At 45.6% G+C, this 27361-nt stretch overlaps 1 protein-coding gene across 1 annotated transcript in view; it reads left to right on the top strand.

The window, feature by feature from the left end:
* GRIN2B (glutamate ionotropic receptor NMDA type subunit 2B) overlaps window positions 1-27361 on the top strand; it is a 167879-nt gene that overhangs the window by 116359 nt on the left and 24159 nt on the right. The window contains exons 4-7 of the mRNA XM_072867443.1: window positions 21301-21509; window positions 21823-21994; window positions 22669-22822; window positions 24388-24513. Coding sequence (XP_072723544.1) covers window positions 21301-21509; window positions 21823-21994; window positions 22669-22822; window positions 24388-24513 — 661 coding nt within the window. The remainder of the gene's footprint in view (window positions 1-21300; window positions 21510-21822; window positions 21995-22668; window positions 22823-24387; window positions 24514-27361) is intronic.

The following is a 27361-nucleotide window of genomic DNA, read 5'->3' as shown; positions in this document are numbered from 1 at the left end:
GTCTTATCATTGACCTTGCATTTTTCTTTAATCTGCATCTTCTGTATGTATATATCTGTCTGTGTATGTCTGTCTGTCTATCTACCTATGTATCACCACTCTATATCCACAGTGATTTAGCTTGTCCGTCTGTGATACTGCCCCAACTTCCACTCTTCTGGACTTCTTGTACATGTCTTCTGTCCTCTTCCATCTGGGCTACTTTAGTTCCCTTGGACTTCCAGATCTCAACTCTCTCATATTCCATGTTAGTATTATGGTGTCTTGTATTAGGCACTGCAGAAATACCTTCCAGAGGTCAGTCTCTCAAAGTGTTTAAAGGAGATGCTGCACACTACAAGTTGATAAACTAAATATGCATATGGAGGAAGTGGGAGATCTTGAGGGCAATGAGGAAGCCAAATACCTGTATTATAGCATAACGAATGGTGCTTGTAACTTGCTGTCTGACTAGCTGTTGTAAGCTGGGCTGGCAATTCTTGCAGACATCATGGCTGAAGAGAGTTTGAAGGCTGAATCTCATGGTGTTTAAAATGATGCCTAGATTTCTTTGGATGCCAGAGTGCCAGATTCTGCCTTCTCAAAGGAACTGGGAAACAAATTTATCCTTCCGTACCTGAAACCGTATCCCATTCATTCGTAATTTTCAAATGCCAAATGTATTCACCACATAATGCCTTGTCATCCACATTTTTTTGTTGGGTATATTCATAGCCTGTTGTCATGTGCAGTACTTTTAAAATATATTATGAGTCTGAGGCCCTGTGGACTCTTTGACTAGCCCTGTCTGGTAATACTTAGGAGCTATATAAAACAGCCTTGAAATGTGGAGGCAATATTTGGGCATGGAAGGACAGGTGTTTGTTATTACTCTTTTGAGAAGATCTGAAGTCTGTAGTTGGCGATAAAGGGGGCAGGCAAGAAAGCTCCTAGGAAGGCAGAAAACAGAAACGCAGCATTTTTATGGATGAATGAGCTTTTATGAAGTTGCTTTTAAAAGGCGAAATTATATGGCCATTTGTGCTGCCTCTTGATTGCTCAGTGCACCAGCTATTCTTTGTGCCGCATGCCATTTGCTGTCTTGTATTTAACTTTGCAAAATATTCTGGGATGCCATTTGCACATAGGCGCCTGTATTAACACATCTGTACTGTTTCGTACTGTTAGCTGGGGGTAAGATTTGCTCCAGGGGTGCTCATTAACTTCCAGTATTTCTTGCCCTTATTATATGCCATCCTGGGTTAGCTGAGCTCTAGACTTGGGTATGACAGATGGCTATTCTGTTGCAGCCTTTTTTGGCCCTTTTTGTCCCACTGTCACGTTATGGCTGCAACATAAGCTTTGAATGGTCATTATCTAATTCATTGCATAGAAAAGTCCTTTGGGAGCCAAATTCACCTCTGGCATAAGTGGCTGCAATTCCACTGACTTCAAAGTAGGTTCACTGCTTGACGTCAGCAGTAAATTTTTGCAATGTAGATATCAAAATGAACGGTACTAAGGCATAATGGAGTGGTTTCTGTCCCGAAAATGACCCATTCTTGGGCTTGATTTAGCTTGTTGACAGTGGTGCACTCCATCCTTGCATATTAAGAGCCCCCTTTTCTGTTTGCTTCTGTCCTGGGACCTTCTTTTCTCCTCCCTGTTGTGTTCCTTCCAAATTCCTTTAGATCTGCTTGTCTGCAATCACACGCTCCCTTAAGCTGCATGTTCCCCACCCTCTGCTCCCTCTTTGCAGCCAGTTGTGCTGAGTCCTTGCAGCAGGCATTGTAGAGACAAAGCTAAAATAGATATCCCAGGATGATCATTGCCACTAGGTCTTTGGAGGTTGTGGAAGATGTTGTAGACCAAGGCCCACAAATGGTGTCTTACAGCTATTCCAGTCCAGGACTCCCATATCTCTCTTATACCAGGGAGTGGAGACAGGGAGGACCTGTGGAAACCTGGTTTACATTAATATTACAAACCTGAGGTATTTTCAGCAACCAATACACAACTCTTGGCTGTATTTAAAACCTCACAGCCCTTCTGGAGGGGACAAGTTGTGTCAGCAGCCCCTGGGATGGGGGCGGAGACAGTAGAAGTGCAGGTTGGCAAAGCCTGAACCGATTGACTCTTATTGGCAAGGAACTATTTTTGGGAGCCAATGATGAGAACACCCTGTACTGCTGCAAGTTTGGCACTGCCTTGCAAGGTTATTATTTGGGAGTTTAATCAAAGTCTGTCAAATGCATGGAATGAGCAGCTAGTGTCTTAAAGGGTGTGTTTTGTGCTGGGCCAGGGGGAAGGAGGGACAGGGAGAGAGGCTTTTGAGGTATGAATGGAAGAAAATAGAAATCCATTACTTGAGTTTCTGCCATTTTTTCATTTGCAATTAATATATATAAATAACTTCTATAAATCCAGGACAGACTTTCTACATCTTTTGCGATGGTAAGGCAGAGACAAATCTGTGACGCTGCAGACCTCCTATTCTCCCTTAGCCTAGGGGGTCCCTGAGCTCTCTGTGAATGAGCTCTGTTCGCAGAGATCACTTTGCCCTCCGTACAGGTGCAGCTGTACCTCCCTGGGATGAGATGCGGCGGCTGTTAGTCAGTGCAAAGCCATTCGAACCGGCAGTTCAGGAAACAGGTGAAAATGGAAGGGTAATTAGAGAGACAAAGGCTGTAATGAATAGCACTTGGGTTGCAATATGGCTGTCATTCTCTGTCTTCCAAAAAAGCAGCCCTGGTTAGTTTGATTCATGAACTGTTCAGAACAAGCTTATAGTTATTTTGATTATTTGTATTACTGTAGTCTCTGAAAAGGCCTGCCATTAACCAGTGCCCCATTGTGCTGGAAGCTGCACAGAGAGTCAAGATAATGGCTATAGCCACTAAACACTGTGTAAGTCTCAGCTGAGAAAACATGGTCACATAGACAGATGAGAGGGTCAAAGCACAGGGAATACAGGCAAGTTAAGAACAATAGTAAATATGCTTGCTGTGCATACTTTAGGGAGAGTCCGTAAAGAGATGGCATATTTTATCCACTGATAGCAGTGAACATTTTTGCATTGATCTGCTAGGGGAATACAAGGGGAAAATGGGTGAGATTTGTAAATTTTGTGGACTATAAGCTTAGCATATCAGCAGCCTGACTGTGGTAAATTATCTGCAGCTGTCTGGGCAAAAGAGAGACTTAGGGCATGGTAAGAAGGAATGCAATGATGTAATTTCACTGGTATTCATGGGACATCCCTCAAGAAGGCGGCCAAAATTGAAGAAAGATACATGGGTCTCTGGAATGCTGCTGAAGAAAGTGGAGCAGATCAGCGTTCACATCTTGATACTGACTGAGGGATTAGAGGCATCAAGTGGCTTGGGAAAGAGGCACTTGATGCAGCTGAGAAGGGAGTCAAAAGAAGACTGAAAAGAAAGGGGAAAAAATGTTATCTAGGCAAATGATCTCTGAAACAGCCTTTTGAATGGATGTGCATGGGGGACTGAGAGGCTTTGTCACAGCCAAAGTGAAAAGATTTTAGGGTAAGGGAGAGAGCAGGACCATGACAGTCTGTGAAGGTCAACAGACCTGGATCCTAATCCCATACCTCAGACCTGAATTGTTGATGACAAAGTGGATTCAGGAACATGGCTGTGTTCCCATCCAAAAATCCAGTCTGTCCAGCAGGACAGTTTGCTTTCCACAGAGAGGAGTTGGAGCACAGAGCTCTCCTTCACTCAGTCCCACCATGCTGCCTCCTGTACATCATTGGACTTCTGTTTTTTGGAGATATCTTGTCCAACTCTCATATGAGACCTGACTTTTGCTTAACCTGTAAGATCATGGGCACCTATGACAACAGCTTTACAATGTCACAGTTGCAGAAATGCAATAACCTCTTGCAGGAAGCAGAAAAAAGTTCTTAGATGCAGGTAATTTCATGCATAGTGAGTGGAGCAGGTGAGCCTGTCAAAAATTGCTGTTTGTTCTCTATATTAGTGTCTGCTCTGATGGGAAAGTCTGTGTTTTTAGGAGAGAGAATTCTGTAAAGTGAGAAATGAGAGACCCGGAAACATACACACATTTACTGCAGTGCTGACAGGCAGTGGTAATCACAGACAGGGAGAAGGTGATGGGTGGAAAGGGCTTGATGCCACAGAGAAAGCAAACTGCAAGGAGCCTGACAATGCAGCAGCCGCTTTAGGGAATCATCAGCCGTGACGGCTGTGTGGGGTGAAAATCCCAAGGGATCCCAACTGCGCAAATGCAGTTATGCTTTGACATGTGGATGACTATTTGTGGGAAGAATGTTTTCATTTTCCACTCTGCTCACAGAGAAGTGGGAATGGATGGAAAGAATGGGCTGGTCTCTCATATTCAGTGGTACACACCACACTGGCAGGGCACCTCCATCTACTGCTCTGGTGGATACGCTGGCTCTTCTCTTCAGATTCTGAGAAGAGAGATGGGGCGCGTCTCCCTGTAATGCAAGAAGGCTGCCTAGGGGAGAAGGTACATTTCTTTATACTTATTGCACTGAGTTCAGGTAAGAAACCATCCCCTCTCTCATTCCTGTTGAGCACACTTGTTTGCATATGTGCAAAGGCTGGGTTTTTTGATGTCTATATACAGAGTGGGTATGTTATTTCCTCATTATCAATAAGGAGCTTTTTCCCCAAAGTGTCTCCTTTCCCCAAAGGACACTGATGTGGAGCTGGGTAAAATGGTGATAAAAATACCCTGCTGAGGCAGAAGAAAACCTGCAGAAATTGCTGAAACAGAGGGAAGAAGTGGCTTTGGCTGGTTGTGTTCACTTCGGACCCAAAGCTCTCGTGGATGGCTTGTTTCCTACTGCAACTCGAATAGCAGCCAGCATCTTTGTACCTAGAGGAGAAAATAAAACTAGTGAACCTGAAAGGGGGCCTTCCTTGACCTTTTCAGCTCTCTGGGGAAGTAAAAAATCTGGGACATACTCCTGAATGAAAGATCTCCAAATCTCTCTGAAGTGTCACCCTCCGAGAGCTGCATGCCAGTGCACAAAAAATGTCCTACTCTGACTGCACAAGTGGTCCTTCAAGTCTGCTGGTGCCCGCTGTGGGCTCTGTGTCTATGCCAGAGTGTGCTCCCACAGCTCTGCAAGAAACTGGCTCTTGACTAGATTTTCTGAGGGCTTTTTAGCTCTTCTGGATATGTTTGGAAGCACACAAATAGTGTGTGGTTTCCTGGGGTATGGCGTACTTTATATGGCTATTACCCCTCAAACTACCATCTTACATGGGTGACATAAGTGGCCAATTTTATACCCTATTCCCTATAATACCCACTTTCAAACCAGTGTTTCTCAAATAGTCTAGAAAAGATCCAAGCTTTATTCTTTGATATCTCATAGAGACTTGTGAAATCTGTAGTACTGTGGGCGTAGACACAAATAATTCTGCATGGGTATAGGATCCACAAGCTGCTGAGCCTGGAAGGAGCTGTCAATATGATAACAGCCTCTGCCAAGCCGCATAGCAGGGATGAGGGTGGGTGAGTGGCTGCAGGGTTTTGGAGGGCGGCCAGCTGTCCCTCCTGGTACCCAGCTCGGGGGGCAAAGGAGCAACCAGGACTGGGGCTCAGGCCTGGCCTGTCTGCAACAGACCCAAACGGTCCCCAGACAGTAGCCTCCAACCTGCTCCTGGGCATTTGAGCTCTCTTCCTGGAGTGTGACAATAAACTAGGAGAACAACGGAGCAGCTAAAATAAAAAAGCCTCAGCATTAGGAGTACAGTTATTTAGCTGTGACTTTGGTGTCTCAGTTAAAGGCTCTTTCCTCTACTAGCCTCCCAATAAGGCACATTCTTGGGCTTTGGATTTTTGCAGCTGTACTAACACAGACCTGTATTATATCAGCTCTGGTCTCAGGGTGAAAGCCAGCCTGCTGTGCTGGCTGGGTCAGGGAGGAGAAGGAGATGGTTGTGTTTCCAGTTCAAACTCTCATCATCATTTGTCTCCTCCCAACCCTCCAAGCCGTGCCTCTGTTCTTTCCCCTCTGTGCCCTGAATACTGCAGCTAAGTCCCTCACATGGCTTTCTGCATCTTCTGTGGTTTAGTGGCTACTTAAATATTTATTTATGTAGAACTTGCCCCTGGGGAATGTCTTATGAATGCAGAGGAGGGGTATTGTGAGAGAAGGAGGGAATGAGCAGTCCCTAGAGGGCTTGACATTGTCTATTGCTGAGAGGCAGAAACTGCACGAAAAAGCCTTGTCCTGGAAAAAGATTAACATACAAAAGAACACATGCACACATGTGCACACAAACACACACTTACACACACGTAAACACAAACAAAAAATTGGCAACTGAACACAAAGAGAAAGAAAGCATTTACACCAGTCAAGCGATTAGAGAGCCAGCTCCATTCAGTCATGGAATTTGCTTTCTTTTCACCCATAGGACACCAGCATTTTTACAGACCTGCCATCTAGAAAATGGTGCAGAAAGATATATAAGAAGGCAGGAATGGTCTGAGATGCTGCATGCAAGAACAGGCTACAATGAGTTGAAGGACAGGCTGTATGTCATTGGGAGGATGAGTTTCCCGAGGTTTGCAAACACACTTGCATTTGCCCATTGATTTAAGTGTTAACAATCTCTTTGTAGATAGCACGTAGGAAAATCTGGAATCTTTTTGCTGTTGTGATTGATATTGCTTGAACTTTAATCATATGCAAGAGGCAGTTCAGCTTGTTGAATTCATTAATTGCTAAGGCGTAACATATTCACTTAATTGGATTCTCTGCTAGATAGAGATGTATTTATATGTATTTGTATATGTGCGTAGTGTATATATTTAGCTCCACAAAGACTGATATTAATGGAACGTTAAGGTTGCCTGGTGAAATAATCAGCAGACTGGAAGGGATAAATGTTCAGTCGTAAGCATGATCTTTTCTGTCGCAAGAGGGGTAAGGCCTGGCTTACTGGATATTCTTGGCAGAGCAGAAAAGCAGGCAGGGCTAAAGGTGGCACTGAGGCAAATTTTCACTTGTACATGCCTTGGGCTGGCCGTGGGGCTGCTCTGCACCTGGCAGGCCACCCCACCACAGTGCCTGTCTTGTCACTGAGGACTGCTGATCAGCTGGATCCTTCTCCAAGGCTGTTTCTCCTGCCCAGGTCTCAGAGGCTCTCTCTGTTTCCCTGTGCAAGACAGCTCCGTGTTGGTAAGCCACAGCTCTCAGCTGCAGCTGGGGAGCATCCTTGGAGGAGGGCTCTGAGGCGGGCAGGACAGGAGAAGCGATCCTGCCCTCTAAGATGGTTGCAGTCTCCCTCCCACCCACACCTCACCTGTGTGTGAGGAGACCTGCTGCATGGGGTCTTGGAGTGGCAGAGAGGCTGCTTCAGAGCCACAAGGGAAAGCTGTGGCTCAGGGCATTAGCTGGTTGAGCCTTGCGTTGAGCATGGGAGGTGAGATGGACCTGCTTCCTGGAGGCTGGAAGGGACAGGGCTGAGCACTGCTGTGCCAGCTTGAGTGTCGCTGTGCTCCCTCTTCCAGGAAAGGTATCTTCAGAGCGCCAGGAAAGACAGCTGCCTGTTGCTTGTGCCACTTCAGCTTCCAGAGCAGCTGGAGAGGACCCAAGAACGTGCTCTCGAGCTTTAGTTAATCTCCTGATCCCAAACTAGTTCTTAGCGAGTACCATATAAAATCCCTCTGTTCCTTTTACAGCTGTCGATCCACATGCCTGACCTGCTGTACCGCCACTCTGTCATTAATCAGCATGATTTCCACTGCTGACTGCCGGCGCGCACGGCCGCTCTGCAGTGACTGGCACCCTTCTATGGCAAAGCTCCTTCCTCTGATGTGGGGCATGAGGGTGTTGTAGGTGCAGCCCTGAGCTGCACAATTTCCTCTGGGGTGGATGAGCTGAGGCATCTTCTTACTATACCGGCTTTTGTCATTGCTCTCAGCTGTTATGTCCCTGTTCATCCCCCTTGTAATGTGGGATGGATTATTAAGAGCCTTTTATAGAGGGGAAAACTGAGCTTCAGAAAGCTTCAGTGGCTTGCTTAAGGTCACAGAGTAAGCACAGGACAAGATTACAGCCAGCACTTGGGTCCCTTCACTCCTGGGCATTTGGGGAGAAAGCATCTGCACTCTGCACAGCTGCTGCAGCTGCTTAGGGCAAATTTTCCCTGTGAACTCGGGCTATGCGTTGCCTGTGCTGGCATAGGCTTGCGCGATGGTAAATCCATGCCGTGCAGAGCAGCGCCACAGGGACGCAGCGGCATGGCATGGTGCAAGGCAGCTGCGTAAGCCTGGCAAGCTGCCTCAGCTCTCAGCTTAGCCCTGCTGGGCTAACGTGGCTAGACAGCATCTGGACCGTAACTGGCTTGGTGTCTCCGCGCCATCTACCCCCACCCCCAGACCAGACCAGATTGGTCCTGTCCATACTTCTTGTGCAGACCAGCCCCCTCTCTCCCTTAGCCTGTTACAAGCATATTGCTGCAATGTGAGAAACCTACCTGCAGCATAATCTGCCTGATTAGTGCCTTCCTTTCCTCTCACCTTCTGGGCACCATGACCATGAGGGACCTGCCAGCTTCACCCTCTTCCACCTCTCTCCAATGCTCCCTTCCAATTTGGCTTCTACGTTCTTTGCCCCGTTCAACCCTTTGGCAAGGTCAGTGCTGCTTCTTTCGTCATAAAATGGGATTGCATAATCTCTACATTGGTTGATCGGTTTGCTGTCCATCACCGTTTCTTTATTCCTCTCTCCTCTGCCTGTGCTTGGTGATTCATGGATAGCTCTTTCTCCATCTTCACTGATACTTTCTTGGCCTGTTTATTGGTTTTGTAAAAGCTCGTGCACATTCAAGCTGTATAAGCAGCTACGTACAGAAAATACGTACAGAAAAGAACAGTGATTTCATTTTTAGCTTGTGAAGTCAAGCTAGGAAATGCCAGTCTTGTTTCCCAGGCCAGCTTAATTCTGCTTCTTCAAGTTTCTTTGCAGTACAAGGATTGAGGCAGGGACCCCATGGAGAGAGTTGCATGCACTCATTAATTAAACTTGAATCAAAATGTCCACACACAAGTGGGATGGAAGAAAGGCTGAAAAGGAAAACATAAACCTGCCATTTCCTAATATTTCAACCTAAATAAAGTTCCTTTAGTGTAGTTTGCTTTATGGGGTTTTTTTGTGTGTGTTTTGTTTTGTTTTTAAGGGGAAAACCCAAAATCTTTTCTGTAGAAATGTATTGTTCATTCTCATGCATGCTGAGCCTTCAGCACCGAGTCTGACTGCTCAGCCCAGTGACTTAACCTGTACTTGTTCCACAGACAGTCATGACAGCTCAAACTGGTTTGCCTTTCTTCTGCATCCTAAATGGTGGAGTGCAAGTGACCTTTTCACAGTGGGGCACATTTAAAAGATAGAGGAGAACCTGAATGGTTTGTCCACATTTTGTGGGCAGCCTGATCGAGCTTTTGCCTTTCCCTTGCTCTGCCGAAACTGAGGTGTTCCTTGTACTGATTGTGGTACTGGTGGGGATGTCCCCACTAATTTACTGGGTTGATGGGCTTAGCTCTTAAAACATTTATGCTCAGAGGCCATTTGGGCTGTCTGCCAGGATTTCTGCAAGAAAGTGACAGAAAAGAAATTATGATTATTTAACAGTTTATAATGCAGTTAAAAGTGAATGAAATTTGATGGACCAAAGTAAAAATCATGTCCTTAGCCTCAGGGTTTTTTCCCTGCTGACTTTCAAATGCCTGTTGCAAAACATGGAGATGTTGGCTTTTCTCAGGGAACTGGCCTGAAGACTCTTGTAATGGAAAGTGTCAGAGAACCTAATTACAGGCTTACTACTAACTCCCCTTTTAATAGAGGTAACTACATGGTACACACACACATTTAAATACACATATGAAGTCCAGCTAATTCCAGCTGCAAGAAGTCATTCCATGTGTGGACTTATATGTGCCACAAAAGACCTTTTGCAACCTGCTGAGAGCCTTAGCTTCACCTTATGCCTCCAAGACTGCCTCTGTCATGCTTGTTCTCCTACTTTTAGGCTGCAGAAAGGGAATGGCACAAGATCTGCTTTGTGTTGATGTGTTTAGGCACAAAATGACAGACAAGTCTTTGAAAAATAGGTGCACCTAAGGTCCACCAGGGCTGAGAGAAGGGGAGGATTTTATCTCCCTAAGGCCATGCTCCCAAGAAAGCAGTCCTTGGCTTAACCCTTCTTTGCTAGCTGGGGTTGGCAAATATATGGCTTCCTCTCTCCTTCCCAAATCACTGATTTCAAGGTTACCTCTCTCTGTCCATATTCAGGTCTGATTGTACTCCTTTTGAACAGAGATGACTTGCAGCCCAGATGGCCTCAGCTGGGCCCTTGGCAGTTCTGCCTGGACTCCAAGCCCAGATCAGCTTAGGATAACTGCTGCTGGGGGTACCTCTGTGTGTGTGTGTGTCTGCACCTGTGTATGCGATGGGAAAGGAGCAAAGCCTTTGGCAGAGCCGCTGCCTGCTGCTCACAGAGTGCTCTCTGGCTCCAGCCAGCATGGCAGTAATGCACACGTGTGCAGTGACCCAGCTGTCCTCCTGGTGGGCTCCATCCAAGTGTCAGGTCTTCTCTGTAGGGTGTAGGTAGAGCTGGCGGGTCTTGTCTAATGCTCTGCCCAAACACGGCAGAGCGCCATGGTTTTCAAGCAAAGCCCAGTGCTTGGCTGTAGTAGTGGGTCAGGTGGGGGTCCTGCAGCTCATGGGCTCTTTTTCTGGAGCCTTCATGCACCAGAGAGGCTGAAGCATGTGCTCCTAAGGCAGGAGTCTCCAGCTAGGGAGTACAGCCCACACGAGCTCCTGGGAGCTCCCAGCTGGCCTGGCAGCCTCTCCCATATGCTGGGTTGGTCTGCAGCAGCACAGACAGAATTACCCCGGTAATGCTCACTGCTGGTGGAGATGCACAGCACTGACACTGCTGTGGTTTGGGCCAGCACTTCATTTCAGGACAGAGGTGAGGCTATCATTTGGGCACTATTGGGATGGGGACAAACCACCCAGCCCAGCTCTAAGTCAGTGAGAGCTGAGATGGGGGGGAAATCACACCATGAGTTACTCCTCCATCAGTGTGGGTTTCTCCATGGCTTGCACTGGTCTCACTCCTGTGGCCAGTCCTGGCACAGGGGCAGCAGGGCAGCAGACTGAAGACATGATGGAGGCAGTAGTGAGGAGACAGATCTGTGCAGTGGGGACCATGTCCATGGGTGCACACCAGTGACTGGGGGCAGGACCATGGGTGGGCAGGAGGTGGGGTGCTGATGAGCCAGGGCATGAGGGACCACTGTCTCTTTCTGCTTGCACAGGTGAGGCGGGGGCTGTCTGCTGCCTCTGCTTCCCTCCACCCCCATCCCCTGTCCCCTGTGTTTATTGGGGAGCACCTGAGTGAATAAAAGAAAGAAGGAGGGAGGGAGGGAGAAACCGATTCAGGGCATGAGGTTATCTCCATGCCTTCTCCATAGAGACACGCAAGGGAGACTCTGGATGAGAAAAGGTGCAAGGATGCCAGAGAGTAGCCCCTTTAACCACACATGGGGTAGAGGGAAAGCAGCAAGGGTGTCCCTGGTTGCCCCTATCCCACAGCTTTGCTTCCCATCTGGCCCCTTTGAACAAAGCCGAGTGAAGAGACCTGGCAGAGAACCAGGGTGCAGAGCAGAGCTGGTGTTTCTACTCAGTTTGGCGATCCAGTGACAACTTGGAGCAGTGGCTCGGTTGGCTACCCCTTGGGACAGCCCCAGTGCAGTGCACGAGCCCCCCCACCATGTGCCAGGTTGGGGGGGCATGCAGAGATGCACCCTGAAGTTGTGGAGGCAGTGGGGCTGGCTGTGGCTATGCCAGTGTGAATCCAGGGCCAGGATCCAGACAAAGGGTGTGCAGCAGGTGGGGACAGCATTTGCAATCACCGGCCCAGAGCACTCAGTGGTGAGAGAGGAAAGGAACAGGGGCGTGCAGCTCTGTAACTGCCTCCCCTGAAATCTTACTCCCAACATGTGCAGTAATTCCTCTGGAGGTGTGTTCCTCCCCTTTTCACCAGCGAGAGAAGAGCTGAACATGCTGCGTCTCTCTGCGGAGGGGCGTGCATGCGGCCGTGCCTGCCTGTGCTTCTCTCGGCAGGTGTGCATCTCTGCACAGGGGCAATGCGGGGCTGCCTGCGGAGGGCAGGGGCTCTGGCTGGTGCCTTCAGGATGGGGAGGTGTTTCACCCGTTGCGACAACCCTGGTGAAAGTTAAAGGATCTGATATTTTCAGAGATGCTTTTCAAAGCGGCGTTTTCAGTCTTGCTTGCACAGCTCAGAAAACAGTGAGGTTTAGGCAATCCACCCCCTCCCTCTTCGTGTTGCCTCCTCTCCTACCCCTGCTGGGACCTGCTTCAACATTTAGCTTTTCTCAGCACAAGGAGATGTTTTTTGCCTTCCTCTGGATCTGCATTTTTAAACATTCCTTCAGCCTCAGGTCCCAAGGCATGCTGTGAGAGATATTCACTCTGCGTAAAGAGTAGGTGTCACTGCACAGGGGAACACATGTCGGGGTTTTGTACCCTGCTGTACAGGGCCCACTTACCAGCCGAAGCTCTAAACCGTCTCCCAGACTGCAGTGTGAATTGGCAAGCCCATCCCTCCCTCTGTGTAACATGTTTTAGGGGGAAAAAAAAGTCTGACTGAAAGAAATGAAAGCTCAGCAAAATACAAACCCAAGCCCAGCACTCAAGAGGGAAAGCCAAGGGAAAAAAACATTAGATAGGGTATTATATGCCTTTATACTCATACTGGATGCAGACACACACCTGCACAATGCGGATGCACTCCTAGAGACCACAAAATCCTTTCATAAAGCATTTAGATGTCTATACATGCACATAAAAATACATTTTTCTTTAGACCTTTGTGAGTCCTGAACCCCCTGTGACACAAAACATGCAATCTTACCCGTATCCCTGCTACATTTTCTCCTGCCCCATGGTTCTGCAGAGGGAAGCAGTAGAGATGCTCAAGATGAAACCTCCTTTCACCGTAGGTGAGCAAGGATAGAGACAGTATAAGCTCCCTGGCTTTAGATTTTATTTCCCAGACCAGAATCAGAATAGACTGATGTTGCTGGAGTTTAGGACATTGTATTAAGGTCCCCTCTCCTCACACAAAGTTATTTCAGAAGGGCATGATGGCTCTAAGGATGCAACATTATTGAAGCAGGAGTCTGACTCAGGTGCTGTCACTGCCTGTTAGCTGGAGGTGGGTTATGTTGGATGGTACAGTCGGTCTGCAGCATTTGTTGAGATATACATTTTTTTCTAATTCTTCTTCCAAAATACTAACACCTGATTTGTCCCCCCCTAGAAACTATGGCGTCGCTGAGTTACATCCTCCAGCCTACTCAGATCACAGTCCACACTACCATGAACAGCTTCCCCTAGCCTCTCCCCTCGTGTCTCCTAATTATGCCTGTGTTGATTGCAGTCTGCATTTCCATAAATCATGGTTATGTGTACATCAGGTAGCACTGTGGACTTTGAAGAACTATGTCCCCCTGGAAACCTTGCTACACCTGCATGAGCCACTTGCCTGGATGAACCACTTCCTGGGCCACCAAGTTAACACTACCACCAAGAACACCACCATCTCCCAGAGGGAGCTGTCAGGTGATCCTGGCTGGTTTTATGCCTGTAGTGCTCTCTTGGTACCTTCTGGTTTGGAGGAATGAGGTACCGAGGCAAACACTTTGGCATTCTCACAGCCCTGACCTTTCTGTGACACCAGTGGAGCTCCATAGTTCACTGACTTTACAGAAGTCAGAAGCGCTCAAAGTATATCTCATTAACCTTCTCAGGCTAATCATGGCAGGGGACAGGACCTCAGCAACTGCAAAAAGCATATAAATGCACCAGGAAAGAAATGTTTCAGCAAAAATGGCAAGAGCTGTGCAAATGCCAGACCTCAGTGAGCTGGGGGACAGTGTTTCTGCAAAGAGCTTTTATTCCCAGAATGAGTTGTAAAGCAAGAGCAAGTACTTCACCATGTCTGTATTCTAAGTCAAGCCTCTCTCTGGCATATGCAAGGTGCTGTATAAATATAGAGGGAAGAAAATTCCACCATCACCTGCAGCCTACATGTTTAATTGAAAGGCTATTAGAAGCAATTCCTGCTTCTGCAGGTGCAGTGAAGAAAGCAGCCTTCCCCAGGTGGTTGTGGAAGGTGAACTTGAGGTTCAGGAAGGAGTGTTGTTTCTGCGTTAATTAATTTTGCATGTGGAGCATTCACAACCATTTCTTGTCTGCTTTGGCTGATGTGGCTAATTAATCATCTTAAGTGTCTGTAAATAGGAGATTTTTGCTCTCTGTGGCATCTCTTCTCCACCTGCTGTAGACCAGCCTATGTGAGGATACAGACCTGTAGCATCACAGAAATTATACATTTGGTAATGGCTGTGATGTCAGCATTGTAAGTGTGAGAGTCATGACTTAACCAGCTTGGGTGAAGGCTAAGAGGAATGTTCTATTCTCAGGGCACTGGGGAAGGTTTTGCTGCTGAATGAGGGAAGTATGAGCAAAGGAGGTGGAGATATCAGTAATGAGTCTTTGTGTTCATTTGGGTTAGTTGGGGGACAGAGATATTATGATTAAGACTGAGTTTTGATATCTGCAGACTGAAAAGTCAAGGAGAAAAGGTTTTCCACAGAGGAATTCCTCCTCTTGCTTCTGCTTAGTTAAGGCCCCTGGACTGGAAAGGCTCATCTGGTCCCATCCCTGCTGCTCTGGGCAGCAACATCGTATAGTCCTATACAAACCAGTTGTGCTTCTTCTCAACCCCATTTTAGTTGTTTTCACAGCTCTTTTTGGGCAGCTGTTCCAGAACTTCCCTCCTCTGATGGCTAAAATCCATCTTATTTTCAAGGCAAATTTCCTCACAACCAGTTGTTCTTGTACCAACATTGTTTTTCTGCTTAAAAACCCCTTTTCTTCCTTCCTTGTGTATCTGTCCCCCCTTTATTTATACAGAGCAGTCATATCCCCTCTTGGCTTTCATTTATGTAGGTTAAACAAGCTTTTTAATCTTCTCCTTTAAGGCAGGCTCTCTGTTCCCCTAATCGCTCAGCCCAAGGTTATTGCTGATAACTAGCTTTTCTGTAAGGTTCCTCACTGCTTTACCCAAACTGAGTGTAAAACAGCATGACCTATTGCCTCTTGAGTAATTTTTGGGGTGAAGAAATGTGTCAACTATCAGATCCAGAAAAAAAGACATCAGGGTGCTGCTGTTAAAATTTGCATTTGTTCTCTACCTTATCTCTACAAAGCTAAAGTCTCCCATAATGACTTAGTTCCTGATATAATTTCTCTTTAATAACAGTAATGACATCTCTATCCAGACGGAAAGCCAAGCCTGTGGAGCTACAGTAGATCTCTGTAGTTCAGTCCTGGTGGAATATCTTGCAGCAGCCTTCCAAAAACTATTTCAATCCCAAATGATTCCACTTTATTTATGCATGATTTATTTCTTCAGTCTACTGCAGCATTAAGGTCACAACAGCATCCCCCAGGTTTACCTTTACTTTTATATACCCTAAGCAGTGCATACTTCCATTGGCAGTGTCCCAGTTATAATTGCTATTTCTATGGTGTTTCTATTATTCCTACAGTAGCCCTTTTCAGGTCCTGCCCACTGTTCTGGTTTTCCCATGTCCTCATTCAGGATCTGTACGAATTGTACTGACAAGACTCTTATTTCTCCCTGGACTCTCCCTGCTTCCCAGAGGGGTTAGGTATGCTTTTCCATCAGCTATATTACCAGTAACGCTACTCTTTTCTGCTTGCTGCCCAACATCCTACCTTTACCTTTTCTATATTTGATCTTCCCTTTTCCATGTACTAAAATCAGGTGTAAAAGTTACATAAGCTTTTTCCAGTTAACTATCTGACAGCAAAGATAAAAGGCAGGAGGTTTTCACATTTACACCATTTACAGATACATGCTCTATGTGTTCCCTCATCTAGCTCTAGACATGTGTCTGTGTGTCTCCTCATTTGCATACTATTTGTGAGCCTCATGACCTTTTCTGAATTTATCTACCCAGTGCACCCCAGAGGTGAAAACATAACATTATCTCCATTTTACACAATGTAGAGGCACAAGGGTACGGATCGGGTTCCAGAGGCCCTTGGTGGAATAGGGAATTTCTGCCTTCTAATCCATGCTCTGTGTTGTTGCCTTAGTGCTTCCCCACTGGAATGAACAAGCCCCTCAGCTCCTGGGGGGAAAAAAAAAAACACAGTAAGGGAGGAACCATTGAACTTTTGGGGAAATGCAGAAAGCAATTCAAGTAAGTCCTAAGTGAGTTTGGAATGGTCTTTCTTTTATTCTGTAAATGAAACCAAATCCTTTCTGTTCGTGTTGTATTTCTTCTATACCAGGAGTGGCAGGAAGTGAGAGAAGATTTTAAATGAAAAGAGAGTGGTTCAAGGCACGGTGCAAATGGGAGCCTGAATGAAATAAAAACTATCAAAAGACTTTGCCCAGACATAGTTCTCCTGCAGCCTGTTGAAAAAAAGCGCCTGAAGGTTCAGATTTTCCCCTGAACCTTCACCCCAAATACAAATGCAATGCCTCTGAGCATCTTGCCTAAGGAATGTGTCTGAACATTTCTGGTTTTATCCAGATTTGTATTCTGCTGCCTAGTCCTTGAAAGCCAAATTTCTAGGAGGTTTTGTTTTTCCATCTGTTGACATTAGTTAGAGGTTTCTCCAGATGCTATTGTGTTTTGAAGTCCTGCCTTGGCATACTAGGAGGAGCTCAGAGATTGGCTTCTGCCCTGGCTAGAACAGACAGTTTTCAAAGTTCATGGGAGTAGCTTGTACTTGTCCGTACTACCTTTCTGGGTAAGGATTTTGTAAATGGTGAGACTGGGTGCTGGTCATTTGAACAGGCAGCTGCTTTTGCCAATGAGATAAGATATCCACTGAATGAGACTACCAACTCCTCTGTGTTATAAATATCTTACTGACCTGATAACACTGAAGAGAGCACATGTAGAAGAATAAGGAAATACACTCTTCTGGTATAAATTGCAGCAAGAAGATTTAGGTTAGACATCAGGAAAAAAACCCTTTTTAATGGGAAGGATAGTCAAGCACTGGAATAGACTTCCCACGGAGACCGTGGGCTCTCTGTCAGTGTAAGGACAGGTTAGATAAACATCTGCCACAAATGGCTGTTACAAGCCTTAGCTTCCCTTAGGAGGAGAGAAAAGCCTCTGTTAAGAATTAGTTTTAGGGAACTAATATGATACACCTTTCATTAAAGATGCGCATTAAGATACCACAGAACACTTTTATTCTGGCTGCATTAGACCACGGTTAAGGCAATTTACCAGCCCGCTGGAAGGCTTTCGGAAGGCTCTCACTTATTTTTCCCCTTGCATAGGCAATCTTACCTTTTCTCTGCATGGGATAGCTCATATAGTTAGGCAAACCAACAGCATATATGATTGACTTTTTGTTCTACAATAGCTCTCACTTTTTTTCTTTGCAAATGTATTGGACTTCTACTTCCAACAGCTTGTTATCCAAAGTGGGATCTTATATTTAAGGTAAAAGCTGCTCTCCTCCCTCAACAGCTCCAAATTCATCCCTAAACCAAAGTGACTTTCCTTTCTTGATAAGATCAGATGTGGTACAGACAGAGCAAGGGGAAGTTAAGGTGAAATTCTGGCTGTTAAAAGCCCTGCCCTGGCATACAGGAACATACCTAGGGATTGGAGAATATGATTACAAAGGGGGTTTTAAAGATCGCTAGCGTCCTTACTTTTGCTGGTTCTGTGAGCCTCCAGGGCTCCTGGTGGGAGTTTGGATGACTAGACTCTGATTGGAGAACACCCAGTGGGTCTTGAAACTGCAGGGTGACAAATATGTAGGATGCCTGGGATGGTTTATTTTTCCTCTTTTTGCTGAGGCAAGCACTGAGCAAAACCTATGTAATAACAGTTCACAAGCTGTTAATACCAAATACCCTGAGACTTCAGAAGTGTCTTGCTCTGCTCTGCACAGCTTGGCAGGTTATATTCTTTAAGGGTAGGCATCATTACCTGGACAAATCTGTGACATTTAATTCTGTTGTGGCTAACCTCTGTACCCACAGTGAATTGCTCCTTCCCTCTCATAGCAGATTATCTAGCATACGATGCACATTTGTATTTTTTCTCTTGCATTATCTCCATCCTCTGCACATGTGGTGTTTCTTATTATCCTTACTGTCCTTGCCCACATGTTGCTTAAGCCTGCTCTTCTTTAACTACATGCGTACACTTTTCACCCTTACATGCATGAGCATGTGAAGAAGTCTGCTCCCTCTTAATTCACAAAGCTTTTCTGACTTTGCTTACTCATATCTGTACATGTCTGCAGGCATATGGCATGACTGATTGTTCAGGTTAGCAGTGAAACATAATATTTGCATGTATTCTTGAGACACCCATAGTTAATTTGAAAACTTAGGTCACAACATTCCCTTACATCCTGTTTTTCCTCCTTTTTGGACAATTTAGAATGATTTTATTTGGATGATAAGGAAAGGATGTGTACTACTGTATTTGCAGGTTAGGTGCTTCAGCACGCAGGAGGCTGTGGCAAGACTGTCATTGTTATCCTAATTTCATAAAGTTGTCCATGTAGTACAACACTGTGAAACGTGCCTGGCACACAGCCTTATGAACTCCCCTTTCTGTTCCAGAGAACTTCTGGGTAATTACTAGTTGGGTTTGCCTATCTGATCTAATTTATCACTTAGGGGTTTATATCATGCCTATTACTGTGATATCTAAGTGCTGCTGAGATACTGCAAGATGTCTCTTTCATCAACCACTTATTTCTATGATGAGTTAATGTTACTGAGCTGAAGTCTGGGCTGTTCTGTGCCGCATCTTAATCACTGGTCCCTACTGAGCCCCGTGTGCACAGTTTTTCTGCTTGTCTGGTGGCTTCTCTGAACTGGTTTTGGGGATTTGGGCTCAGTTACTTGAGGGCTAAAGCTGCACTGCAGAAACCTCTGGCTCAGATGATAATAAATTGACCTGCTTGGTCAGTGAGTGGGAAGTCCAGGGCTGAGCAGACCCTGGGTGAGCATGTGAGGATATGCTCTTTATTCCCTCAGAAATGCACTCTCCACATCCAGGCTTAGATATTAGCATGAGTACAGACCATCTGCTGCCCTAGACAACAGTACCTGTCTTTTGTGGACAAAAGGGGCCACCAGTTCCCAGGGCTCCCAGTCTGCCAGCTTTCACCTGCTGCTCAAAGTGTATTTAAAAATTAAAACAACTGTCCTTTGCCCACTTGAGTACCCAAAAAAAAAAAAAAAAGAGAGAGAGAGAAAAAGAAGAAAAATAGCTGCCTAACCTGCTTGCTGGTCCGAGCAGGGTGACTCCAGGGGTAGAGGGAACATTAGGGGCAAGCTCTCCTTGGCATTTTTTGCCAACAGCTGGTCTTAAGGGCCCTTGAGAAGGTAAGACCGGCTGCCTGGCCACTTCACCCCCTTCTTACAAAACCACCGCCTTGCCCTCACTGGGGTGCTGTGTTCATGCTGCAGGGATGGATGGGGAGGCTGCTGTCTCTGGGTGATTTCTTCTGCCTTTCTTCTCCTTCCACAAGCCCCCAGAGTGGATTTTTCTTTCATGGCAGATGAAGCAGTTGTTTGTTTGTTTTCAAGGTGACAAGTGTTTTATGTGAATTCTAGCTGCTCTCAAATGCCAAACCCCAGCTGGGCTTTGAGTTTCACAGAATAACCGCTGATACCTAATGAGTCTCTAATAAGTGCTTCTCCCTCCTGTCCTGTCGTTTAAATAAATAAATGACTGAAATTTGGGGGTGGTGGGAGGTGGTGTTGGATTGCAGTGGAATGAAGCTTTTCTATTTACCCACCAAGCAGGTACACTGCTAAGAGCAGTCCTACAAGCTTCCCACACACCCACACTGCCTCTGCCATCAAGTCAACGTGTCTCAGCCCTGGCCTGGAGGGCTTTCTTTGAGGATCATGCAGGAAAGTTCCTCCTAAAGCTCAGTCAATTTCTTGCCCTCTCAGCTTCAGCTGCCAGCCAAGGTGCTAATTAGTGTCAACTGTGATGGGGAGAATTGAGAACAAAGGTGAGACTTTGATAGTTGAAAGCGTAGTTGATGTTCAGGTTTTTTTCTTTTCTTGGAATTTTTGCAAGGAATGGTCTACCATGGGCAGTGGGTGTGCTACACGTATCGTCTCTTCAGGGACTGGAGTTGCTTCAAAGCACCTCTTATTTGTGGCAGTAGGTATAAGGCAACTGAGTCCCACCCTCCTTTTCTGCTGAAGATATGATCTCTGCTTAAGAAATGGAAAATGAGAAGATATAAAATTGCAATATATCCTTATGGAAAAATAGCAAGATTTAAAAATCATACATGCTCTTTGATTTTATTTTTCATGTGTCAGAAACACAGAGCAATTCCTTGTTTCTGACTAAGGTATGTAACCAAGTCACTGTGGAAGGACAAGAGCAGGTATTTCAGTAAGCCCTTAGGAGGGGATAGTGAGAACTACTGTTAGCAAGTATCTCTGTCTATGTTCTTCTCCTATGAAGACACTCCTGAAAATGCAGAACATCTCTCTCTTCAGTTGCCTGTCTCTTGGAAGACCTCGGTCCTGACTAGGAATGGGCAACCTTTTTCCAGAAGAAGGAGTTATTTCTGGACAAAATCAACTGCGGTTAAAATGAATCTATTTATTTGGTGAATTGCACTGAAAACAAATGAAGACACAATTTTGAAAAAATAAAGAAGTTCTGGTTTGACTTTTTCAAGTGAAGTATTTCAATTTCTCTGTTTCAAAATGACATTTTATTTCAGCATTTCTATATACTTCTCTTTTTTAGCAGGAAAAAACCCACATTTTTATTGGGACTAGTAGGCTGAAGTCAACATTTCAGGACACAACAAGCTCTGTTGCTGCTGTTTGTCTGAGAAAGTTGAAAGGCATCATGTCTGTTTGACCATGGTGATGGTATCCCCCTGGTCATCCACTCACTGTCCCAGAGGGTGAGACCATCAGGGAGATGAGACAACCCAGACATCTTTCTTGTTCTCCACTTCCCCCTGGTTTGAGCTCAGTTACTCGGAGCCTTCTCCCCAGAAATGTCCTCATCTTACATGAGCTGTGAGCTTGGGTACTCCAGAGTGGCTCTCCTGCCCAGGCCTGTGGGAGCTGTGGTTGATGTAGAGGGATGGGGAAGCTAGAAGTCTATCTTCTGTGGTTTGTGTTTCCACAGGTGGGGAAATGGAAGGAAAAAAAGTTGCAGATGAAGTATTACGTGTGGCCCCGCTTTGAACTGTATCCTGACTCTGAGGAACGCGAGGATGATCACCTGAGTATCGTGACCTTGGAAGAGGCACCGTTCGTCATTGTGGAGAATGTGGACCCTCTAAGTGGCACTTGCATGAGGAACACGGTCCCTTGCCAGAAACGCATAGTGACTGAGTATGCACCCCTGAGTTTTTCTCCTCCTATTGGGCTCTCCCTTCTCAGCAGAATGTAGAGAGTCTGTTGGGCCAATACCATCATACCCTGATAATCCTTTTTAGAAAAGTCACCTCCATTTGCCCAGCCTGGCCCATGTCCATTCATGACTGGCCCCACTGGGCAAATCATCGGAGTGTGACCCTTCACCCTCCACCACAGATAGCACAAGTGAAATTCTCCATATGTGGGAGGGGGAGTGCATACTGACAACAGAAGGGAATTAAGGGAGTTTTCCCCAATCTTTTAACCCATTATTGTTGTGATGGTTCAGGAACAAAACCGATGAGGAGCCAGATTACATGAAGAAATGTTGCAAGGGGTTCTGCATTGACATCCTCAAGAAAATCTCGAAGTCTGTCAAGTTCACCTATGACCTCTACTTGGTGACTAACGGCAAGCATGGGAAAAAGATCAATGGGACGTGGAATGGAATGATTGGAGAGGTCAGCAGCAAAGGGTGCTGGGCATGGTGGGATTCATCCCTGGGCTGGGTGACATGGATCAGGTCTGGTCTCCCATCATTATTGGATCCCCTTCTGGGGAAGGGACAGAGGTCACTCTACAGAAATAATTGGCCTGGATCCTTTCTGGACACCGGGTGAATTAATCTGCTCTGACACTCTGACCATGACTACCTTTCCTGTTTGATGATTAATTATTATTCTCTATAGTGTCACAAATTTGGCCTTCACAGTCAAAGAAAGAGGGTGATATCCATGCACCAGAGCGGCTGCAACCTAGATTACGCTTAGATCGTATATAAGGTGCATAAAGAATGAAATAAGACTTTGCAGTGTTAGAGGGAGGAGAAACCAAGGACAGAAAAATGAGATAAGATGTCTTCTCAGTGGATGATGTGTTTATCCTAAGACCTCTGTGAATTTATTTTTTATACACATACCAGCTTCGAGGGGAAGATTAATGTCTATAGATTTCCTGAAAGAAGAAGGTGTCCTGATGAAAGATTAGAAAGGAGAGATGATAGAAACAATATAGGGAATGGGATTACAGGAGTAAAAAGACTGTGTGGAAAGGCAGGAAGGTGAGAAGGAGCTTGGCTGTGGTGCTTGAGAGGTGCCTTGGGTCTATGTGTGATCTCTTCCTTTCCTTCCTCCAGGTTGTCACCAAACGGGCCTATATGGCTGTGGGGTCCCTCACCATTAATGAGGAGCGTTCAGAAGTGGTGGATTTCTCTGTGCCCTTCATTGAGACGGGAATAAGTGTCATGGTGTCACGTAGCAATGGAACTGTCTCACCTTCTGCCTTCTTAGGTATAATTTTAATCTAAAATTAAAACTTCACCCAGTGTTCATAAAAAATTAGGTGAAGGTTGCTTGTGATTCTTAGCCTGAAAATCCCTTTTTGGGAGTACCTGTGGGACAGGTATATAAAAATAAACTGTGATGTTTTAGTTCTAAATCCCAAGCAAGCAAAATCCAGGCAAATGCAAACAGGCACTGCCTAGGAGTTCCAAGGCATTTCTCAGCAATTGTATGCCTAATCCCAGCAAAGAATGCACTCACTCAGAGTTGTCACCTACTCTGCAGCACGTGGTTTCCCAGTGACTCAACTAATAGTTGAGCATGTTCAAGGAATGTAAACCAGAAGAAAATTGATTCAAACCTTATAGCTGGTATTCCATAGTACTTAGTGATAACAATTAGCAATAAATTGTTGCACTTTGAGAGACATTATTTGTAAAGAAGGTATTAACTTGACCCTCCCTTGACAGAGCAACTGGTAGAAGTTAGAGATCTAATAGAGCTTTTCAAGAAGAGCTGAACCATCAGTTCTGTGCTGACACTTGTGTCTTCCAATAAAGTGATTTCTAATGTCCTTCAGTGGTGGAGGGTGATCAGAGAATGCAGAAATGATACTGCAATTCCCCAAGACATCCATGCCTTCCTAGTATCTACTGTTTGGCTTTATAAAATGCTTTATGATGCAGCAGACACAGTATATGAGTTATATAATTACTGTCTGCTCTCTGCCAGCATCCTGAGAACATTTACAAACAGATATAACTTTATATGGGTAAAGAAATTTTTCCAGACCTCTTTAAGTAGGAGTTTCATGACTACTCGCTCTTTAGGAGTTTTTGCCTTTAGCCAAGCCCACCAATATTGCTGGGGAATGTAAAAGCAATGATAAAGTTAACTCCAAAATTTTAAATTGCAATTTAACTGAGATGCAATATTGGCTATGGACTGGAGCAAAGTTCTAAGTTTCTTTGATCTGGTTCAGTCCCATCTTTATCTGTTCAGGCTTGGAGAAGGAGAAAACCTGGCAGAGATCAAACACTTGCAGAATATGAACGCTAACATTTGTAGAATGAGCCAGAGTTCCCATTGCTATGGGAATGGAATAGCCGAAAAACTACTATCATTATGGCTGAACCTCAGAAATTTGGAGATGCTCTTTGGCTCAATAGCATCTTGAAAGTTGGATGCTTGTCTGAAATACAGCCAGTTCTGCTTGATTTTCCCCACTCTCTCCAGATGGTGCTGGAGGACTTCCTGGGAACAATCTTTTATCAATGCATTTTATTTTATCAATGCATGCCACAATGGCTGCTTGTAGTTCCAGATGGAGCCATGTGCCACAAATGTAACAGTAAGAAGGAATGCAGTCATTACAGAGACAGAAACTGCACTTCTGCCAATTCAAGAAGTTTTTCAGACTCTGGTCAAAGGCTTTGTTGTAACTTCTGTTTTTCCCCAGCCCAGTTTGCCCCACACTCTCTCTGGGATGCTCTGGAGAGCAAAGGAGGTGAGGGAGGGGTGAGGTGGTGTATCAGGTCTCAGGTCTTTTACCATGGTTTTCTCTTCCTTTCCAGAGCCTTTCAGTGCTGATGTATGGGTGATGATGTTTGTGATGCTGCTTATCATCTCTGCGGTGGCTGTCTTCGTCTTTGAGTACTTCAGCCCTGTGGGCTATAATCGGTGCCTTGCTGATGGCAGAGGTAAGGGAAGTCCCTCCTTGCCATGATCCTCTCTCGCTTCCAATCCCAGCTCCTTCGTCAGGGCGTTTCCTTTGCCTTGAACATGATATGGATCTAGTCTGCTCTGAGCTGTGCATTTGGACTAAAGAGGGCAGGGATGGAGGTGGAAAAAAGGCTCTGAAGAGAGCAGATGTGTATAATGGATAATTTGCTTGGCTCGGGAGACGGAGCTGTGTCGCCTTTCATCTCTAAAGCATGCACCAGCTCCAACTCATTTCTCATTGAGGGGAAATGGGTCCTGGTAGCCGGTGCTGGCAGAGCCTATGGTGCTGCGCTCTCTGAGGCAATCAGAGGGCTCAGCACTGTCAATCCATCCTTCAGTGCTATGCCTCCCTGGAGAGCAAGCTGCTCTGCCGGCCTCCCAGCATAGTGCTATGTCCTCCAGACTCCCACATCTGACACCTGGGCATGTCCCTCCCCTACTTGGCTCTCTGGCTTGCTACGGCCAACTGAGAAAGTGGGAAGCTCATTTTCCAGGGAGTGGGTGATGGATTATTTTGCAAGGGCAGCAGGAAAGATGGGAACAAGTGAGTGACGCATCTCTGTGGTTCTGATCTTCAGAAGACAGCCTGATGAGTTAAGGAGGGGATGGACAGATAGCCTAAGAAACAACCTTTTTTGCCTTATTGCCATGAAGACAACTAGTAAGTTGAGCCTTCTGTCATCTCCATATCTTCACCCCCTGATGAATCAGCCCTTCAAATCTTTCTGGGTTTATTGGTCTGTTCAGAATAGTGGGAGAGAGATAGTTACTGGAAAATGCACTCATTTGCTCCCCAATCTAGTGCTTTGAGTGAATTTATGCCATCAAGTTAGAGAGGAGTGAAAAAAAAATTTGTTGATGAGAATGCAGGCAGAACCACATATATGGGGAAGTGGAGAACTCTCTCAACATGGAGCTGTGGAGGGCCTTTATGGCAACTAATCATAACCACATGCATCTGTGGACACAAGTAAATACTGTTAAACCTGTGAGTCTCCTGAGACATATTAATACAGATGTGGAACTGGAAACAGTTCTTTGTACAGGTGCGCAGTCGTGCAGTTACTGTTAGCTGAACTGCAGCTGCAAGTATCAATATTTCTGAGTAATTATGACCAGTACTGCACGATCAGGCATATATTATGCCTGACAGATGTAACTCAAAGATGTAGAAATCAGCTGCAGAGACTGCAATGCTTGTTTGACAATGAACGCTCTGGCTAATGTTACTTTGACTGCAGTCAAACTATTCTATGACAGTATACCCCTGCCTCCCACACCTGCCTTTTCTCTTTATGGACACCAAGATTTTCTCTCCAGGGTCAGGTGGGCATGCCCTGATCTAACCCCTAAATGATGTTGGGTTATTGTTGGGACACTCAAAGTTGGAGAGCTCAGAAGGATTCCAGTTCCCTGGTTTGGATTGGAGGCTCCCATTGCTGTCCTGGTTTGTGGCTGACAAAGTAACTGTGAAAGCACGTGAGGTGATCAGTGGAGAGAGGAAGGCTTTAGGAGGGAAATTCTCAAGATTTCCTTACACCTTACAGTTCCCACTGATGATTTGCAGGCCTTACACCTGTGTGTCTTAGGGCTTATTAGGTAGAGAGGGATATAAAGCTACTACTCCAGTACGTAAAAAGACAAGGACTGCCAAACCATGTTTCTTATAGCAACTTTGTCTCCCTGGCATCTAGAAGCTCCAGTTTTGCCAGGTGATGATTCTGCTTTGAACTTTGTGTGCAGTTCCCAGGGTGCAAAATGAGCCCCTTGCACCTTTCAGTTGTATTTAGAGTAACACAGTTAGTGCTTTTAGATGATCTATGCTATTCCCTGCTCAGGGATTTGGAATGTCAAAACTTTCTTCTCTTACGTTCCTCTGCTGCAGTCAACCTTAACCACAGGCAGCAGCACTAGGCACCAGTCAGCCTACCCAAGGGAGGAGATGAAACATGGGATGCTAACCCAAAAAGTTGTGGAGCCAGGTTGGCACCATTGGAAAAGTGACAGACCCTTGAACGGTGCCAGAGGGCTCTCATCCTAAGAGGGTTTTCTTGGTGTCTGAAGCAGGTTCCTTGGAATAATTGCACCTGCAGTCTCTCTGACAGCTCCTCTTGTGCTGAAGTTGAGCAAATTTTGATTTGGGTTCACACTAATGGAACCAGCATATGCTGGGGATGTGAGACTGCTGGGAGACCAGCAGGATTTCACAAGTTTTCAGGCCTAGTGCTTCATGAGCACACATGGCTTTTGGGGTATGAGTGAGTTTCCACGCTGAAAAGTGAATAAGGGGAAAGTAGGAACTTTTAAAACACTGGATCTGCTCCTGGACTGTCTGAGGCAGAGCTGCTGATTTTCCTGAGACAGACCAGGGTGTATGTCACTGTTATGTACCTTAAACACAGAACATGGGGAGAGGGAGCTGTGTTCTTCTCTGGCTTGTGTGTCTTCAACAGACTGGGTGATGAAACCCTCTTGCAGAGGTATTTGTAGAGCCCTGTTATTTCAGACGGTGCTCTTCCTTGCACCTGGACAAGTACAGTGAAGGCCATGTTTTGCACAGGTCTATGTTGGGAGTTCAAGGACAACATCACTGTTGAATAGCTAGCAATGAGGACAGAGTAGTTCAGAGCAAACTATTTCTGGTGACAACACTTGAACTGAAATGGAATGTTTGGGCTTTTAGATACTCCAATCAGATACAAAAAAAGCCCTTGTATAAGGCTTCAGCAGAAATCTTTGAGACAGAATAAATATGGAAGCCTGAGGATGTTTTTAAAAAAATCATTTTGCAGGGTCACACTTTGCTAAGGTATGGTGTCATGAACG

This window comes from Ciconia boyciana, chromosome 1 (assembly GCF_034638445.1).
Source record: "Ciconia boyciana chromosome 1, ASM3463844v1, whole genome shotgun sequence".
In the NCBI taxonomy this organism is placed as follows: Eukaryota; Metazoa; Chordata; class Aves; order Ciconiiformes; family Ciconiidae; genus Ciconia; species Ciconia boyciana.
Note: the sequence above shows the minus strand (reverse complement) of the source record. Positions and strands in the feature narration are given on the sequence as shown.